Source organism: Drosophila sulfurigaster, chromosome 3, assembly GCF_023558435.1.
Source record: "Drosophila sulfurigaster albostrigata strain 15112-1811.04 chromosome 3, ASM2355843v2, whole genome shotgun sequence".
Classification (NCBI taxonomy): Eukaryota; Metazoa; Arthropoda; class Insecta; order Diptera; family Drosophilidae; genus Drosophila; species Drosophila sulfurigaster.
Genome location: NC_084883.1, coordinates 44,462,856 through 44,483,336, shown reverse-complemented (window position 1 = coordinate 44,483,336; position 20,481 = coordinate 44,462,856). Strand labels below are relative to the sequence as shown.

Here is a 20,481-nt window from a genome sequence, read left to right as displayed (position 1 = left end):
TTATCAGAAATCTTTCAATAACATTTTACTTATAATTTCGATTGCTCTGCAACAAATGTATCCGTAAACTGTGAATGGCACATTATGTTATCTTCTATTATCGATAACAAATGTTGGCGCAAATTGAAAATACTTTCGTTGCTAAGGATGAAAAACCAAAACAAATAATTATCGCTTAATTACTACACTGCCCAAACGTTATATATTCTTTAGCTAGCAAATTAAGATATGGCAACTGCATTGACATCTAATTGGCTGCATGTGGACATTGGTGAAGAAACGCCACTCCTCCTCTCAACACTGTCAAGTTGCATGACATTGAGTGATGTTCAATGCGATGGTTACGTGCGTCTTTTGGCTGCCGACATTTCGCTGGAGGACGATGACGAGCCCTCCGCTAAGCTAAAAGTGTTTCGTGGTCTCAAGCTGAAGCAGGAGCAATCGCTGCCAGGCATTCCCACGGCCATTGAGAGTCTCTATATCGACGAAACCGAGCCCAAAACACCGGGTGAGTTAAAGAAACAATTCGATTAGCTTTCTTAATCTCACTCTTTTATTCTCTCTCAGTGATTGCCGTTGCCATTGCAGAGTCTGTGCTCTTCTACAGGCATATGAAGCCTTACTTTAAGTACACTGTGCCCGCCTTGGATGCCGAGGAACTGGAGCTGGAGGTGTGGCGAAAGCTTCCTGTGATGAAGACAGAGACTCACGATGAACTGCTGCAGTTGCTCAAGGAGGTGGATCATGCGAAGCTGTCGCGCAAAACACAGCGACTGCTACAGCTCAGCGGGGAGGAGAGAGAAGTAGGCTAACTGTTATGAATATCTCTCCAATTGCATTGATATCATCTTATCTTTTAGTCCTTCATTGAGACACACAAGGACTCGCCTGTGGGTCGAGTTGGCAACATTGTGGCCATGTGCTGCTTGAAACGTGTCTCCAGCAGCCCCAATCCGCCCTCACATCTGGTGCTCGCCACAGACACAGGTCGCGTCTTTGTTCTGGAACCACAAGGCTTCAATCTGGTTTATCAGGCGCGCACTTGTAGCTATGAAACCGCTGTGCCCAGCCTGATATCTGTGCATGGCACCTACGAAACGGACTTTTGCATTGTGGTGGGCACACGCAATGGAGGCGTCTATCTACTGCGTAAGGCCAACAACGAGGGACAGGAGATACTCAAGATGACCACTGCATTGACGGGTCTACTACTATTACCTGTAGATCAGACCATTGTGGTGACCACCATGGAACAACGGTACCTCTGCTACTCTAAGCGTGGCAAACTGCTCTATCAGGTGCAGCTGGAGGCACAACCAGTCTGCATTCTGCCACTGATGCTGGCGCATCTGGGCCTCACTTTGGTGGCTGTGGCGCTTCAAGGCGGCGTCGTTAAATTCTTTCTACAACGTTATCTGGTCGATGAATTTGTGCTGCCCGAGACAGTGGCTGCCATGCTTTACGGTCGCATGGGCATGGAGGATCATGTGCTCACATTGACTACGCAGTCGGGTGAAATGTTTTTCAAGATACTGCGACGTGTGACACGATTTGAAACCGACGTCGTTGCAGCTGCAGCGGCAGCGAATAAAAGTGCAACAAAGTCACAACGGATTGCGGATGTATCCATACTGGACAAGCCCAAAAAGAGTTCCATATTCGTGGAGCAGGCTGCGCGAGAGAAGCTAAAGGCCAAGGGTGAGTAATGAATGCTGTATTAGTGTTTTATTTTGAATTATTTCAACTATTTGCTTTCAGCAAGCTATGGCAGCTTTCAGGTAGAACTGTGGCGACTGCGTCACACAGCAGCGCGTGCCACCATCGATGCCATCAACTCCTCGGAGAGCACCATCTCTGGTGATCTCACCCATGCACCTGTCAAGCTCTCAGCCGAGGTTTGCGGCAGCGGACCCGCCTTCCGTCTCTACCTCACCGTCCAAAATCTGTCCACCTTTAAGATGGCATCGAATTTGGTGGTGCTGCTGCATGCAGATCGACGGCACTACACTATGTCGCAGTCCATGGCCAGGTTGCCCAGTGTATTGCCCGGCATTCCGCTGCGCGTTGACTTTGAGGTTGTTGCTGTGCTGGATCCGATGGACAAGTTGCCACCGGGCAGCCTGACGCCCGACAATTCCCAGATTCGCGTCATGCTGTTGAAGACTGGACAGTCGAAGCCGTTGATTGCTGCCGCAGTGGCCATGCCGCAATCTGAGGCGGCTTTTTAGTTTACACTCATTTGTTGTTGTTGGTAAGTTGCGTCATTTAGTGCACACTTGAAAATGTTTTTAATTGATTTTTATACCCGCTACCCATAGGGTAGAAGGGTATTATAACTTTGTGCCGGCAGGAAATGTATGTAACAGGCAGAAGGAGGCATCTCCGACCCTATAAAGTATATATATTCTTGATCAGCGTCAACAGCCGAGACGATCTAGCCATGTCCGTCTGTCCGTCTGTGTGTCTGTCCGTCTGTGTGTCCGTCCGTCTGTCCGTATGAACACCTAGATCTCAGAGACTATAAGAGATAGAGCTATAATTTTTTTTCGACAGTATTTGTTATGTTTGCACGCAGATCAAGTTTGTTTCAAATTTTTGCCACGCCCACTTCCGCCCCGCAAACCAAAAAATCGAAAAACAAGCGTAAATTTAAAGCTAGAGCTGTGAATTTTGGTATATAGTATAATTACTATAGTAGTTATGATTCCTGAAAATTTGGTTGCGATCAGATAAAAATTGTGGAAGTTATTAAAGAAATACTTTTGTATGGGCAAAAACGCCCACTTACTAGGGCTCTTAGTTGCTTTGGCCGACAATCTGGTACATTGTGCCGTCTATGGTATATTTTGAATGGTGTGCTGTATCGGTATACCAAACATACCATTTGGTATATTTTTAGTATTTTTTAGTATTATTTTGAAAATAATACCACAATATTTTGCCCTTATTAAAAATGGGTAGCGGGTATCTCACAGTCGAGCACACTCGACTGTAACTTTCTTACTTGTTTTTTTTTAATTTTGTAGGCTGTATTTGATGGCATATGTTATTTCTTGTAGACCGCAATGGAAGCTGCCTTGACGGTCTTTTCACGAACTTCACGCCTTGTACATGGCTTTCTTCTTTAGATCCCACACGCCTGGCTTATCAATGTTCACATTCCTAAGGGTGGCCTGCTTGGAAACTCCATATAACTCAGAATTTCCGGAATCCATGGGTTTCTTTGTGAAGCTTAAGAGGTTCTTAGTAGCGTTTTCATGTTGTTATTGCACCTTAAATCGATTTAGTTTTGTTTATATCCAATTATCTTCTATTTAGAATTGGTATTCATGAAATGGATTGATTTGCATATCGTAGCAGCTACACTAAAAATAGTCAATGGGGCTATCGCATTGTACTCGCCTCTAGTAGTATCGGAAATGCCCAATTCATACATTGATATTTTTTTTGGAAAACTTCCATAAAAGATAGGACCAAGACAGTAGTTACGATTTGTAAGATCAGCCAGAGATAACTTTCGAAGTTTTAATCACACAACCTTTGATTGAAGGGTGTTTTACCCAATTGCCATTAACTGGCAATGGCATTATGACGTGTCCGGCGACTGATTAATTAAGTCATCTAGTTGATTTGATAGCTAGTCAGGATTGACTTGCTATATTTCCGATATTCAATATATACAGCTAGGCGTGGTACAGTCATAAAATATTCATGTTAATCTTATCACCTAAGTGCATGGGCTGTTTATTCATATCTCTAAAAAAAAAAAATTGTATGTGTGTACTTATTATATACAAACTGGATGATAGCTATAACTAATTTCTTTTTTGCCAAAAGTGCAAGTGCGCTGTGAGTTTCCCCTAAATCTGATAAGGCTCGTACGAGTTTTGTTTTACTTTTTGCCTTCCCTTCCGACCTACCGGCCCCCTATCTGCCTAATCAATCATGACAATCACATATAGTTTGTGTTCGGAGTGGCTGCATGATGAATTGGGGCAGTGGAGTAAGGGGAATGAGAAATACAAACAGTAAGAGTCTCCTGTTTGATAAGATTAACAAAAAAACAACGGGTGACTACAATGTTTGAGCCCATTATATATAGCTGGTGGGCGATTTGAGGAGCCACAATTCGTTTCCGTTCGCCAAACACAACAAACCACCAAAAACCAAATCAACATGCCGACCGTAAGTTGAAATTTTTTAATTGTATTTCAACAAACTAGGATATGTGATAAGACTAACTTGAATGTTGCTCGATTGCAGTTTGAGGAAATCGTTGAGAAAGCCAAGGCCTTCAGGGAGACCATCACCAAGGAGGATATCCTGGAATTCTACGGCTACTACAAGCAGGCCACCGTCGGTGATTGCAACATCGATGAGCCCGAGGATGCGGATGAGAAGGCCCGCTACCTGTCCTGGAAGAGCAAGGCCGGTCTGACCGCCGAGGATGCCAAGAACCACTACATCGAGGTCTACAAGGCGTACGTCGCCAAGCACCAATAAACGGTTTGCCTCTAATAATGCAGAGAGACAAATAATTGACACTACTTATCCTAAAATTGTCACTAATATCGTAATGTAGCAGTCGCTGTTGTTAAAAATGTATTTATTGTATTTTTATACTAAAGTTTAATAAACCCCTAAGCATTTAAATGTAGACCTCATTGTTTAATTTATATTATAAACATTTAGGAACTAAATCAAAAGTATATCCAAATGGGGTTGCCTAAAGTCTAGACAGGCATGCGGAGGCATAAAAGGATTCCCCCACAGGACTTTCATGTAAGGTGAATAAATTAATTCTCATTATTATTATCTTATATATAGGTACGATTCACTGCTTATAAAAATTGTTTACAATTAAGGTCTTAGACACATTTTTATTTTTGAGGGAACCTGTTAATATAAATCTCAACATTTTTCATTATAAAAACTTTGTCACATTCTCAAGCTATCATAAAAAAAATATCGCATGCAATTTGGTGTTTGCGGAAATTAAATAATATATAATAATAATAATAATATAATATAGATTTAATCATATGTAATGCAATTTAATAAAACACATACGCAAATATTCTTTAATCTAAATATTACAGTATATTAATAGATCTGCTGAAAATATTGGTTGGGAAAAAATAATCAAACACATACTTAAAGCTGAAAAATTCGCTAAGTTTAATCATCGACAAGTTATCAATTGAGATTATCGTTATATGGCTGACAATAATTATAAATCAAATGATTTCTTGGCGTCCCCGCACAATAAATAGCAAGCAAATATGACTAATGAAGATTGAACTTTGGAGCATTCAAAGCACGATACAAAATGTTTGTAGAAAATTATCTTATTGACGATATCGTGGAACTCTATGGAAATGTCTGACATCAGAAATGACGGACTTTATCTATAAACCAAAGCATAAATCATGTGTAAATAAGATTTTACTGAAAACTGGAAAGATAACTACGTTTTTCATAAAAACAGGAAGTCGAATATCGAGCATTAATCACAAATATAACATAATCGACTTATTTTTAGAAATGTTTACTTATAATAATAGTAGAAAATGTATTACTTGTAATTATAACCTTATCCATAACAATAATTGCTTAGTTGCTTGCAAAATGGTATTTTTTACACTCTATGAAATATTTTGAATGCAGAACTATATCAATAAAACAAATATAGCCTTTTGTATGTTTTTTTATACCCGCTACCCATAGGGTAGAAGGGTATTATAACTTTGTGCCGAGAGGAAATGTATGTAACAGGTAGAAGGAAGCATCTCCGACCCTATAAATCTAGCCAGCGATCTAGCCATGTCCGTCTGTCCGTCTGTGTGTCTGTCCGTCTGTGTGTCCGTCCGTCTGTCCGTATGAACACCTAGATCTCAGAGACTATAAGAGATGGAGCTATATTTTTTTTTCGACAGCATTTGTTATGTTTGCACGCAGATCAAGTTTATTTCAAATTTTTGCCACGCCCACCTCCGCCCCCGAAAATCAAAAAAAATCGAATAACAAGCGTAATTTTAAAGCTAGAGTTGCGAATTTTGGTATATACAATAATTACTATAGTAGTTATGATTCCTGAAAATTTGGTTGCGGTCAAATAAAAATTGTCGATGTTATTAAAGAAATACTTTTATATGGGCAAAACGCCTACTTACTAGGGGTCTTAGTTGCTTTGGCTGACAATCTGGTATATTGAGCTGTCTAAGGTATATTTTAAATGCTATACTATATCGATATACCACATATACCATTTGGTATTTTTTTAGTATTTTCGCAGTATATTTGGTATATTTTGAGATTAATACCGAAAAATACATTTCTTTTATTCAAAATGGGTAGCGGGTATCTCACAGTCGAGTACACTCGACTGTAGCTTTCTTACTTGTTTTATTGTAGTATTTATGCGGTCCAATAATTCGGTATATTTTAAAATTAATCGCACTGTTTTGCTTTTATTCACAAAGCATAGCGCGTATCTCACAGTCAAGCACACTCGGCTTTCTTATTTTTTATGACTGAATCAGAGAACATTTGTAAAGATTAATGGATCCACCATTCAAGATAATCGACGTCTACAAAAATTGAAATATTTTATTAAAGAGCAAATTTTAAGTATGTTTTAAGGAGAAGGCTTACAAATTAATTAAATTGTTATAGCTCTTTTTCCAGTACACAATTTGCTGCTATAAGGTAGGAGAAAAAGCTTTTAAACAAAATTTAAATAATACAATTAAGACAAATTTCTGAAATACAGCTCATTTCCATTCGGGTTTTATTATAGGCAATTCCAAAGGCAAAATACAAAGTATTTCCCCCAATCACAAAACAAAGATTAAAATAACATTATCATATTAGCAATTCGGATTACCATTTTATGATTATTACCGTGACAATAATTATAAAAGCAAATGGCAGTTTGCTTGCCCCTAAAAGTATGCAACATAAATTCAACTTATTTGTTGAAACAAATATGACTAATCACGATTCTCTCACGGTTGAACTTTAGAGCGGTAGAAAATGTTTGGAGAATATTATCTTATTGACAATAAAGCAATACTCATTGGAATGGTCTGACATTGTGCTTTATCAATATTCTAAAGCATATATGTATGTAATGTATAGAGAAGATTGTACTAAGCTTTTGAAAGATAGTTATGGTTTTCATACGAACAGAAGGTCTGCTAGATAATCAAATCAAATACTTGTGAATCGAATTACATTTTATAGTTTTCTGACTAACTGATACTTTAGAAAATTATAGTTAAATATTTGTAGATTATTTTATTTCTTATTAACTTTAATCATACGATATATTTATAAGAAATAAATAATCTACAAATATTTGAGTATTATTTGGTAAACTATCAATTTACAAATCTTATTTTGAATTGTGTGTGTCTAATAATACTTTTGAATTTCATTTGAGTCTATGTACTATATGTATGTTGCAAAAGAGATTTATTGGGATTAACTATATAATAATATTATAGGCTAAAGTGCACGTCTTCAAATTTAATTTGCTGTAGATATATGTATATATACATACATATACATTTATTCTAAACTTTGAGGAATAAACTAAATAATGACATCACGCGCTAAAGTACACGTTTCATATTTTCATTCGCTAATATAAATTGCAATTTAAATGTATACCTATGATTCTTTTTTTGTTTGTCAACTAATCAACAGGTGTGAAACTGATAAGTGCAGTAATTTCTGGATTAAGCCCGCAAAGGAAGTTAAATCATTCACAGTCCCAAGTATATTATTAGCTGCAACTGCGATTACTGCGTTTGCCGGTTGCCCTTCGCACCCATCACCCCGAGAATAGTGATTAAATCCAAACCCATATCGGTATAACACCACAAGAAGCACATCCAAGAGCATGCAGTACTGAAAGCTAATCGGGTCGTGAGTAAAGTGAGCAGCACACTCTGGAGCATGCAAGTGAACGCAGTGCGTGAGAATTCGGGAGAATATCAGAAAAGCTCTGCGTAGCCGCTTCTAGCGACTGTTGACTGGCGATAGTGGACGCTCCCAGTTGCTGTGAAGAGAGCTTTGACTCGCTCGCGATCGTGTGCGAAAAAAGACTTAAATTGAAAGTCCAAGCGAGACTCGGATTCAGACAGTGTCGAGTTCTGTGACCGCCCAGACAGCAAATCCCAGCGTAAGTGCAACGAGTACGGATTTCGAGTCCGTAGTTTTCCGGGGAAACAAACGAAATTATTGAGAGTGGCGTGTTATCAGACAATCGATTAGCTAAAATATATTGTGTGTACTTGTTCATGTGACAAATAACAAATATCAGAAGCTCATTTAGATAAGGGCCCCAAGTGTTATTATGGGGCCACATCATTTACCAATTTTGGGCTCCACATTGGATTTCAAGTGGCTGCTGAGTATGATGAACACGTACATACGTGGACCACGCCCAAACGCCTTTTTTGGGTCTGCTGTTCATCGTCTGTTTTGGGGGAATTCGCGCTGACAAATCTAATTCAATTGAGACTCACCCGCCACGCAATCTGCTAGATACATTTATTTGTATTTGCATTTGCATTTGTATTTGTATCTCTTGTCGCGCGCGTTCGCATAATTTTTTCATTAATGAATTTCTATTTTTATTTTGTTGTTGTATTTTGTTGCTGATGGTGAAAGTCAAGCTTACATGCTCAGTGGAGGAGCCGCCATAAATGGTGCGACCTCAAAACGATTTGCCGAATAATCATCGCCTGATGCTATGGCAAAGTTCAAGCGGTGGCCAGACAATTTGGCGTCAGATCATTTAAGCCCCATTAGCTTACGGTATTCTATACCACTTATTACTAAGAAACGGGTTTTTCTCTTTTTGGGACTAACAACTTCTTGTTTTATGTTATGTCATTAACCATATTTTAATCTCTCTCATTTTCTTGTTGCTTACAGATTAAAATCTAAAACAAAATGCCCCTCACCGAGGTAAGTGGCACTTGGTCGTAAAGCAACCACTTGATTCCTGATCGCCTCATATATGTAATGAGCTAGCAGCTATCAGTTTGACGAGCTTATCACCAGCAACCAGCAACCAGCATGTTAATCATGTTAATCTTGTTTCGCAGCAATTCAACGCCGCCGCCGAGAAGGTGAAGACGCTGACCAAGCGTCCCAGCGATGATGAGTTCCTCGAGCTCTACGCTCTCTTCAAGCAGGCCACCGTTGGCGACAACGAGACCAGCAAGCCTGGTCTCCTCGACCTGAAGGGCAAGGCCAAGTGGGAGGCATGGAACAAGCAGAAGGGCAAATCCACTGAGGCAGCACAGAAGGAATACATCGCCTTCGTTGAGGGTCTGGCTGCCAAGTACGCCTAAGAACACAAAGACAAAAGGTGACCTGAGCGCAACTGATGCGATACTAAATTGATTTTAAACAATTACCGGAGAGACTAAAAGCTATTTATATATGGTAGACACTATGATCTTTTTAAATGTGTAATAAAAAATAACAAATTGTTTTTTAAAGCCAGTGTTCCAATTGCCATTGCAACCTTTAGTCGACCATCTTCACTTCACTTCACTTTGAGTTCGTTTCTATTTGTAATGATATTTGCAAGGCAAATATCAGATACATTCGTATAAGTATGTTTGGACTTCATATTCCGGTTCCAGATTACCCAACCAATACAGTACAAACACAAATACAAATACAAATACAAATTCGAATGCGATTCGGAGTCCGAGTGTAGATCGTGTTGCAACTCGTCGGTTGCGTTCTTTGGACGCTCGTCTGCTCATTAGCGATTAACTGTTAATCGCAAGCTGTTTGAAACACTTTCAGCCAGACACACCTGCTTTTAGTCTGGCAAATTGTGACCTTGAGCTTTTTCAGCTCCAGATGATTGCAATCATTCGATGTGACAAAGTTCTATCCGGCATTTCACTTAGCTTTTAACATACATATAAAATCCCTTAAAAAATATAAGACAGATAGATTTGAAAGTAACAGTACAGTAATTAAGTTTTGTAATCACTTGCTAAGTAGATGTTCAAATTTGACAAGCAAACATTGTCAGTAAGAGCTAATAAGTGTGAGAATAAATTGTGAATTTGTCTCCAAACGTCATTTACAGATCGCAAGTTTTCTTTTGTGATATTTAATAAGCTATAGCTTTTTCAAATATTAAATTTTTCCAATTTCAATCGATACCAATTATTTTCTTTTTTGGGAAATGGCTTCAATTCCTTTATAGTTGTATATTTTAATGTAATATGTAAATCTTATAAAGGTAGATAGATATTCACAGAAAATTGTGTATCTGTAATATGTTCTTGACAGATTACAAATCTTCTATTGATATCTCTAATATAATAATATATATTTTCATCATAGATTAAAAATATTCTGCTTGTAGTAAAACTTATTATTTAATTAATAAAAAATAAACAAGCAAATAAACAGCCCATTTATATATCCGGATTTTTATTTATTGATTACTTTTCCTTAAAATTCCCGAATTTCAGGATACAGTTTCATTTCATACAATTAAAAGTTTCTTGCAATAGTTTTTATTTAAACTTTTCATCTGCTGTTCAAATTAATTTAAATTAAATAATCAAATTGTCATTGAATGTAAACAAATGATATCTTTCAAAAAATAGTTTAGTTGACAACTCTGCTAAATGCCGGCAAATTCAAAACAAAGCGATGGCAACATTTGAAATGTTGCCAGCAACATGTTGCCACAGCGTTGTTGCAGCTGCTCAACAGGTGAGAGCAAAAGGCAATCAAGCGAAAAACAACAACAAAGCGCGCTGCGCTTTTTGTTTATGAATGAAAAGCGCATAAGCAAACTGTGATAAATGTGTGTGCACGAGCAAAAACCGACAGCAACAGCACCAGCAACGACAACGGCAACGGCAGCAGCAGCAAGAACAACAACAATGCGAGCAACCGCACCAACAAGTTGCTAGCTTGCGATCATGAGCCAATCAAGAGAGCGCCACGGCAAGAGAGAGAGAGAGAGAGCGAAAGACAGCAAGAGAGCCAGTCGGTGAGAGAACCAGTCAGTCAGCCAAGCCAACAGTGAATAGCGAACAGCAGGCAACAGGCAACTCACAACTCACAACTGGCAACTGGCAGCAGCAACAGTTCAGTCTACGTTTTGGCCTAAACGCGTTTGCTTGGAATTGGCCAGCGCGCATGAGCCGTCAGTTAGTCTGCCAGCGTTGCTTCCCCCGTCTCTCTCACTCTCGTACTCACTCACTCACTTTGTGTGCGCTGTGCAGTGTGCGTGTGTGTGTGTGCGTGTATGTGTGGCCTGTTAACAAAATGTGATTAGCAAAAATACAAAAGAAGAAACGAAGGCAGCAGCGAACAACAGCAAAAGAACAGACAACGCGAAAGTGTGTTAAAAATAACAAATAATACTTATACTCTTCTCGTACTATGCATACGAATAACAACAACAACAATACGAATATGAATTCGGTTTTACAGTTTCACAGTTTTGTTTAGTGTATGTATGTATGTGTGTGTTTTTTGCATAAATGCAAATGAAAGGCAAAAGTCCAATGCGCTGGCGCTGCAACAATAACATAATTAAATAAATCCAATACGTTAAAACCAATGCTGAATTTTGTGCAACGCCAGCGGCAGTAGCAGCAGCAACAGCAGCAATAATACTCATATTGAACTACACCCAAAAGACTACAACAACAACAACGGCGGCTGTGCGGCTGACTGACTTGGTCGACAGCTCACCAACAACAACAATAGCACCAGCAGCAGCAGCAGCAACAACAACAACCACAGTCAAAGTCGTCATCTACCTTTTTCGTGCCTTTTCAAGTGTTTTGCTATTGTTGTTGCTGTTGTTGTTATCCCCCGCTCAGCAGAGCATAGACAGGAGAGAGAGCAACAGACCGCGAGAGAGAGCGAGAGCTGAGTGCAGTTCCAGTTCCAATTCCAGTTCCATGCGCCGACCTCAGCTCAGCTGTGCCTGCAGCCCCCCTCCTCCGCTTCCCCAGCCCAGCCTCTTATGCTCAAGCTCGTCGTATGCAATTTCGGTAAGTCAACGTTTAAGCGTTTACCGTTTTAAGCAACGCAGCTCAACTCAAATTGGAATACTACTCGACGACTTAGTAGACTTACATACCTGTGCTGCCTGCTGCCACTGCTTCTTCTTATTAGTTAGGTTTTGTTAGGATTGCCTGTCTTTGCCTGCCTTTTGCTTTCCTTTCCTTTTCTTTTCTTTTTTGTGTGTTTTTTTTTTTTTGCTTATAATTATTTCGTTTGCGGCTCTTTTCATTAATAAGTTTCACGCGTCGCTCATTTTTCAACAAGTTATCGCCCCCGGCGTCCGCATGGTCATGTCTACCCCTCGTTGGTCTTGCGTTTTGGTTTGGCTTAGCTTGTGTCTGGCTCGGATTACCGTGTTGATGTTGTATTTACTTGTGTATATGCCGTGTATATGCACGTACATATGTATGTATGTATGTATATGACAGTACATCAGTCCATATATACATATTTATTGTATGTACATACATACATATGTCGCTCCACACCACGCCAAATGAGGCAGGGGATAACATAAATTCTCATTTATTCGTGCTTTTTTTGGCTGTTTGCTAATATCTTCTTATTTGGGTTCTCACGCTGTGGCTTTATAAATTTGCCAAGCAATTTGTATGTGAGGAAGGTAAGCAAAATTAGGATCACTAATTGTATATATAGGCAGTTGCCTAAAGAAGCCATTAGATGGAGCTTTAGATTGAACGTTATTTAAAGGCTCTAGACTCTAGACTAACAGCTGGCTGAGATCAGCTAATTCAAAATCATCTATTTCCTATATCATAAAATATGCATATCTTTAATACATTTTGTATTCTGATCGTTTTGTGCAAATATTTTATCTATTGTTAGAATTTGTGGTTTTTTAATTAGTTTATAAAAATTTATGCCTCCATATTAATGAATACTATGTTGTTTCCTCTGATCATAATTCACACGTACTAAATACAAATTTCTCTACATCCACACATGTATAACAATCATAAACAATCGTAAAAGCATTTCTAATCAATGGCATAATAATTTTCGATAGTATAGCTTATCGTAAGATTAAACTTCCAGGCAGCATTTCTCGAATGTTTTATATTAGAATTATCGAGAAAGAGAAATGTGTGTGCTAATTAATTATCACAAATTTAATAGAGAAGTATTAACAATCTACAAACATTTTGAAATCAATAATTAAATGCAATTCTTCTTTGGTTTACTTATGAACCATATTATAACGCTCAAGAACTAAAATCAATCTATATAATATTTTTAAAAAATATAGAATTACAAAATAAAATGAAATTAATTTTAATGGATACCTAAATAAATGCATTTTGGCATTTATATTGTATATTTATTTATTTCAAAAATAACTTCTATGATAATAGAAATCTCAAGTACTCTTTATGGTCTTTTAAATAATCATTATTAGTTATGTATGTTAATTAAAATCTCTATCTACAAGTAGTTTGATAACTAATAATAAATATTTAAGTATTCTGTTGTCGAATTGGGTTAGTTGCCAGGCAAGAATTGGCCCAGTCTTTGCTCAAGTTATCCAGAACAATCTATTACTTCAACTCGGAACTCGTTGATCCGACAATGACAGTCGCAGACTCAGTTGCAATCGCAGTCTCTGGGCATGCGTAGGGTAACTTAACCATAACCATAGCCATAAAGCAAAGCCAGACTTGAAACTAGTTTGCAGCAGACACAACACAACACACAATATTTGTATGTGTGTGTGTGTGTCTAACTAAAGCTAAGACTAAAGCCAAAACTGTGACTACAACTAGGAGAATGAGTGTGAGTGCGAATATGAATATGTCTGCGTCTCAAGTCTCGAGTTGTGAGTCGTGTCTTGTGTCTTGTGTCTCTGTTGCAACTTGCAACCTGGACCAGGCTCTCGACACTTGACGCTCGTCTAAGGCCAGGTATTTGCAACAACAACTGCAACAACAACGACAGCAAGATGTGGGGAATAACTGTTTGAGGAATGCACAAACAAGAACAAAACACTTGCAAACTGAAATCGGCATTACTTGTTCTCATATTGGCAATTCCAATGGCACAATTGCAATTGCGTATACGCCCCGTATTTGTTATGATAGGTTATGTGAGTTGGCCCAGACTGTGCCAGCAAATGATCGTATATCAATGCCAGTTGCAAGTTGCTATGTAGTTGCAAGTTGCCACTTCACTGACTTGAGAGAGATTGATCTTCAAGTTGGCAGCGCTTCATTGAGTCATCTGATTTGCATTTAATTAAACCCAAGACAACTGAAACTGGTTGCCCAGCGTTGAACTCTGTCATTTTGGCCAAAAAAAAAAAAAACCGAAAACCGAAAATGAAAACACAAATCGAACTAAGAATTATTGCCAGAGTTGATCTGTTGTTGTGTCTAAACTAAACTTCCAACTGAGCCAACACACAATTCAATCGCTCTCTCGCTCTCCTTCTCTCTTGCTCTAACTCTACGTGTGTGTGTGTGTGTGTGCGTGTTTGTGTTTGTGTTTGTAACCTGCCGCACCGGTTTCGGTTTATGTTTTAGCCAACGCCATCATCATGATCATCATCATCATGATCATCGTGACGATCATCATCATCCATTACTTATACGTGTATTTCTATTTCTCTTTTAATTTTCTCTCGTTGCTGCTGCGACTTGTTGCTGCTGCCTCTTTATTTATTTTTTAACCAGTTTCTTTGCTTTGCTGCAACCTGAGCGCGAATGAGCCATAAATAACAACAACAAGCAAAGTGCTGCTGTTGTTGTTGCTGTTGTTGTTGCTTTGTGGCGACTGCGGCTGTCCGGGTTTCCAGGAAGCAAATGTCCGTCCCCATTGTCGTTGTCTGCGTCTGCAATTCGCGTGCAGAGCCGCTGCCCCCCGCCTCACCGTTGCCCCCTTCAGGCGCTGGCATTATGCAACTTTTGGTTTTGTTGTTTTCGAACAAAAATTTAATAATCCACAACGCGTTGGCGTCGCTTCCTTGATGTGGCCACAACAGTCAAACAGACAGACAAACAGTCTATAGAGACAGCAACAGCTGAAGAAAGAGACAGAGACACAGAGAGTGAGAGAGAGAGAGAGACAAAGACAGCGGCAAGTTGCGCCCACAAAGCAAATTCCATTGTCGTCTTAGCCAAGCGACTTAAGACTTAATCCCCGTTGCACTGTGGAATTCTGCGCATCTAATCAAAATCTAACTACAAGTACTTACAATCCCCCTCAACCCTCTACCCCCTCCTCAACACTGGTTGCTTTTGGCCAATGTGCAAAGTGCATTCCACACTGCATGAAGAGAAGCATTCGCTGGCTCAAGTTGAACGCTGACAGGTCTGTGATATCAGAGCAAACACAATTGCCATGTGTTTATTTGCACCGAGCAGCGAGTTTAAGGTGCCCGTTGCTCCCCTCTCCCCACTCCCTGACTTCCGCTCCCTTCAGTAACCAGGGGAATCCCCAGAGAGCGAGAAAGAGAGTCGCAGAAAACAGAAAACAGAAAACGAGGCGCATTTTCATTACCTTCTGCGGCACATTATTATTGCAATGTGCCAAATCTGCCGAATCAGTTGAATATACAACAGTGTACAATACAATACTCGCAAATATACATACATACATATATAGATGGTTTACCGTTAACCTTGACCAACAGCGACGCCAGATCGACTGCAAAGATACTGAACACACAAAAATAAGTAATTTGTCTTTGGTGTTTGTGAATCGCTTTTAAAGGTCAGTTACGATAACAACTTACATGCCAGTTGATACCACTGATATCATATTTACGGTGTCCGTCTCCGGCTCTATAAAGTGGGTGGCAGACAGTCTTATCAGCGGCACTTTGCTGTCTTTATAGTCCAGCGCCGGTTTAGATATCGAGTGTTGAGGCACTTTTGCCTCACAAGTGCAACAAGTAACATATTTTGTGGCTATTTATACAATGCCACAGGCCAGACACAAGTGCATCTCTCCACATCCAGCCAGACTGCTGCCTGACTGATATATAGACTGACACGAGACGAGACGGGAAAGAGAGAGAGAGGGGGAGAGCGACAGTTGAGTGAAAAAGTTATTGCAGCAAATATTTAGTCAAGTGGAGAGCAGAGCGAAATGCTTAGGGCTAGTTGTGCCCAGTGTAGATCTCCGACTTTCCCTGATTCCCCCTTCTCCGACTTCCCCGATTGTTCTGCCCTATGGCGAGATAAGATAAAGAAAGGCAAAGGCGCCAGCAGCCGCCGCCTGACAGCAGCCTGGCAACTTGCCAATGACACTGAAAATGCAAATGCGTCGCAAATTGCATTGCGTCTCCAAGTGCTTCAAAGTTGCAAGAAGTTCCCAGTGCCCGAATAATGTCCGAAAAATAAAACCGCTTTGCTTTCATTGTGCTTGCAGCTGCCCAAGGAGATGATTGACTAGACTAGAGCGATGCACGAACTGTTTACGAAAGTGCTCGCCAAGCGCGATTTGTCCCGTGCCGGAGATTTGTTCTCCGTTCCCGATGCGGACATTGTCAACGACATCACCGAGGTGGTAAGTCTAGTTAACACCCCAACAAAGCTACTAAGATCGTAATCAAGTTAACTTTTACTTTGCTTAGCTGTCGGAAATCAATCCCATTATCTCGCATGCGGATTACGTGAAGAACAACAATGATCAGAGCGTTGTGGAGATTTGCGTCACTCGTGTGCTTTCCTGCATACGCGAAACACGCAGCGCGGAGCGTTATTGTGCCGCTCTTGTGGATCTGCTAAAGACCTGTCTGCTCTGGAATCTGCAGCCAGTGGCAACCACCAAGGAGGAGCCGCCACATGCCAAGATTGCTGCCGACATCATCTCCAGCATATTTCTGGTAAGTCCGCTGCATCCCCTTGCCAACTACATAGCTAATTCTCACTCTCATTGCAGAACTATGATAAGAAGGAACTCATGAAGATTGCGCTGCCCATTGCGGTGCAGTTTCTGCCCAAGGGCAACAAGGAGCTCTCCCGCAATCTCGCCAGCTATCTCTCGCTGGCCGCCATCGATTATGCCTATCTCTTGATTGACATCATGGATCCCATCATGGACTCCATACTTGCGGGCAACTATGGACTGTTGCGTGTGCTCTCCCAGGTCTATGAGGTTTCCCCCGAGACCGTAACGCCCCATGCTCCACTCCTCATTCCGCTGCTGCCGCAATGTGATGCCCAGGAACGCATGGCCGTCTTTCAGCTGTATCTGCTCATTGTGCAGAAGTCACCAGCTGTGCTGGAGTCTTGTGTACCTCAACTTTGTGGCTTTCTGCAGGACAGCGACACCTCGAACATCACCATGCAGATACTGCTTAAACTGGCGCAGCACTCGCCACACCTGCTCGTCGATCACTTCGAGCAGCTGCGCCTAGCTGCGAAAACCAATCCGAGTACGGTCACACTGTGCGCCCAAATCCTTACCACCTCGGGCATTGGCAGCAAGGAGACCGCTCAGCAGGCCCTTGACTTTGTGCTGGAACATTTGCCCGCTCAGGCGCTGTTGCAACAGGAGGCGACGCGTCTGTGCTCCGCTTATCCCGTGCTCTTCACCGACAAGGTGCTCGCCTGTGTGCGCCAGAAGAACGCAGCGCTCAGCTCGCAGCACGATGTGGGCAACAAGACGTCGGGTGGCGTCACCATCGTTAGTCTGAACAGCTCCAGTCCGAGTCCGCCCATGAAGCCAGCTCCCTCAACCAGCAACATGCTGCAGACACCGCTTGGCAATGCCACGCCCACAGCCATAGCGACGCCTACACCCACGCCAACACCACTGTCTACATCCACGCCCCTTGCACCGCCTGCTGCGCCAACGCCAGCGCCACAGCCTGTGATCGCTCAGGTGGCCACGCCCACGCCTCCACACACGGGTTACACGCGTCGTGTGAAGCTTGGGGATTCTCGCAGCACGGGACGTTTGCATCCGGCGAGCAATACGCACCGCAGCGTGACCCGCTTGAATGTGGCCAGCGGCTCGGTGGGCGGACTGCACAAGAGCATGACGCGTCTGAGCAATTCACAACTGAATCAACAGGCTGCTGGTGGCAGTTCCAATGGCAACGTTGTGGTGCAAACGGGCGCCACGCCCAAGACGCCCACCACACCAAATAATCCGCCAGTGACGCCGGTGCCGCCGCTGAGCAACGATGTGATTATCACGGGACACAATAAGCATGGCATACCGGTGACTTCGGGCGGCGTGACGGTGACCACATCGCCATCAAAAGTGCGTCCCCATTCGCAAGGTCCCTCAACGCTGCTCAACTCGAGCACAGTGTTGATGAAGTACAGCACCGATGCACTGAACCAGTCGGTGGGCTCCATTTCCATACCACAAACGGGAGCAGGAACATCAGTAGGAACGGGAACAGCAGCAGGAGCTGCACAGAACGCCGTCTCCGTACATCATGCATCGCCAGCATTGCCTCAATGCTCCAGCAATGGCAATGCCAAGTCCGTCATGAAGCTGCCAGTCAATGGCAATGTAAGGCGATTCGAGATGGTTTATTCCATTCATTACTAAATGAATTTACTTTAATTTAGAGCGAGGTGATCGTCTCGGGTCCCACGACCACCACGAATGTAGCGCCTCGTCGCAGTGATAACACCAGTCGCACTTTACTCAATGCCAACAACGTCATGGATCAGCGTATGAGCACCTTTGAGCCATATCAGATCATGCGCGATCCCGTCCAACAGTTTTGCGAGAAGAACTTTGTCTCCATCAAGTCGTATATGGATGAGGTCTCACAGCACTTGCCACCGCCCACCAGGTGCAGCATTGAGGGTAAGTCTCTTCTTATTAGGGACTTGTATTGCCCCGTCTGTCGTTATTATTAACTAGATCTCAGAGTTTATAGGAGTTAGGGCTATGAAATTCAGGGACAATATTTCCAATATTTCGACTTAGATCTTCCTTGACTATAAATTTACGTTAAAGTTCTTTTGGTCAGACTTTATTATTTCCGCATTAGCTTCGTTTGCAGCTCTCTTACTTGTGAATCTCCTTTCTAACTCTCTTTCGCTTCACTATACACCTATACATTATACACCTACACCCACACACCTGCACACATCACACACAGTTTCCAATGAATTCGCAGAGCGTCGCAAGAAGGTGGCTAAACTGCATTTTGCATGCCAGATACGTGGACCGCATTGCCTCTACTCGAAGACCTGCTTCACTATGCGTACACGCAACCCCAAAACCTGGATACACATGATCTTCCTCGACTTCCAAGTGCGGCACTTTGTAAGTTACGACTCCCTTTCCTCCTCTATTACAAACTAATACAAGTAATGCTTTACAGGTCAAAGAGAAATGTGTGCTTAGCACACGTGAGCCGGGTATCAGCAATCTGAAGAACATCTGGCAGATACTCAAGTGCGAGAATCGCAGCTTCACCGAACTGGTCACCAGTCAGTTTCCCCAGGTCAAGGTATGGAACACTCTGTGCTTCCGCTTCAACTTTATAATTGTAATTATGTTCTTAGGACCGTGAGATACTTGTGAATGAGCTGCGTCACTCGGGCTTTCTCGATGTGTTCGAGGTGTCCAAGACGAACAAGTCGAATCCTAACTGCAATGAGCTGGAGTATCAATGGGGCTGCTTTCTGTGCAATCATCCGGACAAGGCGGTTGGCTTCCTCAATGGCAGCAATCAGCCCATGATCGAGGGCCAGCTCAAGGAGAAGAAGGGCAAGTGGCGACTCTTTAGGCGCTGGCGGACTCGCTACTTCACGCTCTCCGGCGCCCATCTGTCCTGCAAGGGATCGGTAAGTCGAAATATATATACTTTTTCTTCTACAACTTCAGGCATTTCCTTCGCAATTTTAGAGCGGCGGCGAGAGCATCGATGTGAATCAAATACGCTCCGTTAAAGTGTCGCGTGGGGCTCGAAATATACCCAAGGCTTTTGAGATCTTCACTGCGGATCAGACACTAATACTCAAGCCCAAGGACGGCAAGAATGCTGAGGAGTGGGTGCAGTGCCTCAGCATTGTGGTGGCCCATTCGCAGGCTCGCGACAATCCCACAGTCAAGACAAATAGTTTGCCCGCCCGCAGCATTGGCAACAGCAAGCCTTCCTTCTAGCAGCAACAAGACAAGACAGAACCTGAACCTACATTGTGAGATTATTTGTAATTGTAAAGACCACAAACACACAAAACAAAAAGACACGAGCGGCGGCCGCAAGAGACATTCATAGCTGTCCATATCTACTTATACACGAATACATGTTATATACATACATATATTATACATATACATAGACATATACTATATTATCGTATTTATGCATATATAGTATGCCCCCATACTTATAGACTTACCAACGTTTCAAGGAATTTTTCAAAAATTTTGCGAAATTGTTTTTTTCTACGTTAGTTGATTTTTTTACAT

General features: G+C 41.7%; 4 protein-coding genes across 5 annotated transcripts; all 4 read left to right on the top strand.

The window, feature by feature from the left end:
* Positions 1-86: 86 nt before the first annotated feature.
* Positions 87-2,256, top strand: LOC133840432 (Bardet-Biedl syndrome 1 protein homolog). The gene is made up of 4 exons (XM_062272246.1): positions 87-508; positions 568-803; positions 861-1,698; positions 1,759-2,256. The coding sequence occupies exons 1-4, from the start codon at positions 229-231 to the stop codon at positions 2,226-2,228; spliced, it is 1,824 nt and encodes a 607-aa protein (XP_062128230.1). The 5' UTR covers positions 87-228; the 3' UTR covers positions 2,229-2,256.
* Positions 2,257-4,026: 1,770 nt separating this feature from the next.
* Positions 4,027-4,657, top strand: LOC133844637 (acyl-CoA-binding protein). The gene is made up of 2 exons (XM_062278719.1): positions 4,027-4,185; positions 4,264-4,657. Exons 1-2 carry the CDS (start codon positions 4,177-4,179, stop codon positions 4,501-4,503), a joined length of 249 nt encoding a protein of 82 aa, XP_062134703.1. The 5' UTR covers positions 4,027-4,176; the 3' UTR covers positions 4,504-4,657.
* A 3,412-nt stretch (positions 4,658-8,069) lies between these two features.
* On the top strand, positions 8,070-9,522 carry LOC133843766 (acyl-CoA-binding protein homolog). The gene is made up of 3 exons (XM_062277450.1): positions 8,070-8,188; positions 8,947-8,979; positions 9,120-9,522. Exons 2-3 carry the CDS (start codon positions 8,965-8,967, stop codon positions 9,366-9,368), a joined length of 264 nt encoding a protein of 87 aa, XP_062133434.1. The 5' UTR covers positions 8,070-8,188; positions 8,947-8,964; the 3' UTR covers positions 9,369-9,522.
* Positions 9,523-11,134: 1,612 nt separating this feature from the next.
* On the top strand, positions 11,135-20,316 carry LOC133845344 (protein melted). Of its 2 annotated transcripts, none has more exons than XM_062279789.1 (9): positions 11,135-12,062; positions 16,462-16,599; positions 16,667-16,918; positions 16,975-18,561; positions 18,621-18,864; positions 19,181-19,329; positions 19,388-19,516; positions 19,572-19,853; positions 19,915-20,316. In XM_062279789.1, exons 2-9 carry the CDS (start codon positions 16,495-16,497, stop codon positions 20,170-20,172), a joined length of 3,006 nt encoding a protein of 1,001 aa, XP_062135773.1. In that variant the 5' UTR covers positions 11,135-12,062; positions 16,462-16,494; the 3' UTR covers positions 20,173-20,316. The 2 variants fall into 2 exon arrangements, with proteins under 2 accessions (XP_062135773.1, XP_062135772.1); XM_062279788.1 differs by having other exon boundaries at positions 11,136-12,062; positions 19,163-19,329.
* Positions 20,317-20,481: the final 165 nt, after the last annotated feature.

What these genes read in the sequence shown, in the direction of transcription:
- LOC133840432 (XM_062272246.1), top strand. Translation starts at nt 229, where the DNA reads ATGGCAACTGCATTGACATCTAATTGGCTGCATGTGGACATTGGTGAA. An exon ending in TCAGCGGGGAGGAGAGAGAA is followed by an intron (nt 804 to 860) that starts GTAGGCTAACTG and finishes CTTATCTTTTAG; the next exon opens with TCCTTCATTGAGACACACAA. An exon ending in AGAGAAGCTAAAGGCCAAGG is followed by an intron (nt 1,699 to 1,758) that starts GTGAGTAATGAA and finishes ATTTGCTTTCAG; the next exon opens with CAAGCTATGGCAGCTTTCAG.
- LOC133845344 (XM_062279788.1), top strand. Translation starts at nt 16,495, where the DNA reads ATGCACGAACTGTTTACGAAAGTGCTCGCCAAGCGCGATTTGTCCCGT. An exon ending in GTCAGTTTCCCCAGGTCAAG is followed by an intron (nt 19,517 to 19,571) that starts GTATGGAACACT and finishes TTATGTTCTTAG; the next exon opens with GACCGTGAGATACTTGTGAA. An exon ending in ATCTGTCCTGCAAGGGATCG is followed by an intron (nt 19,854 to 19,914) that starts GTAAGTCGAAAT and finishes TCGCAATTTTAG; the next exon opens with AGCGGCGGCGAGAGCATCGA.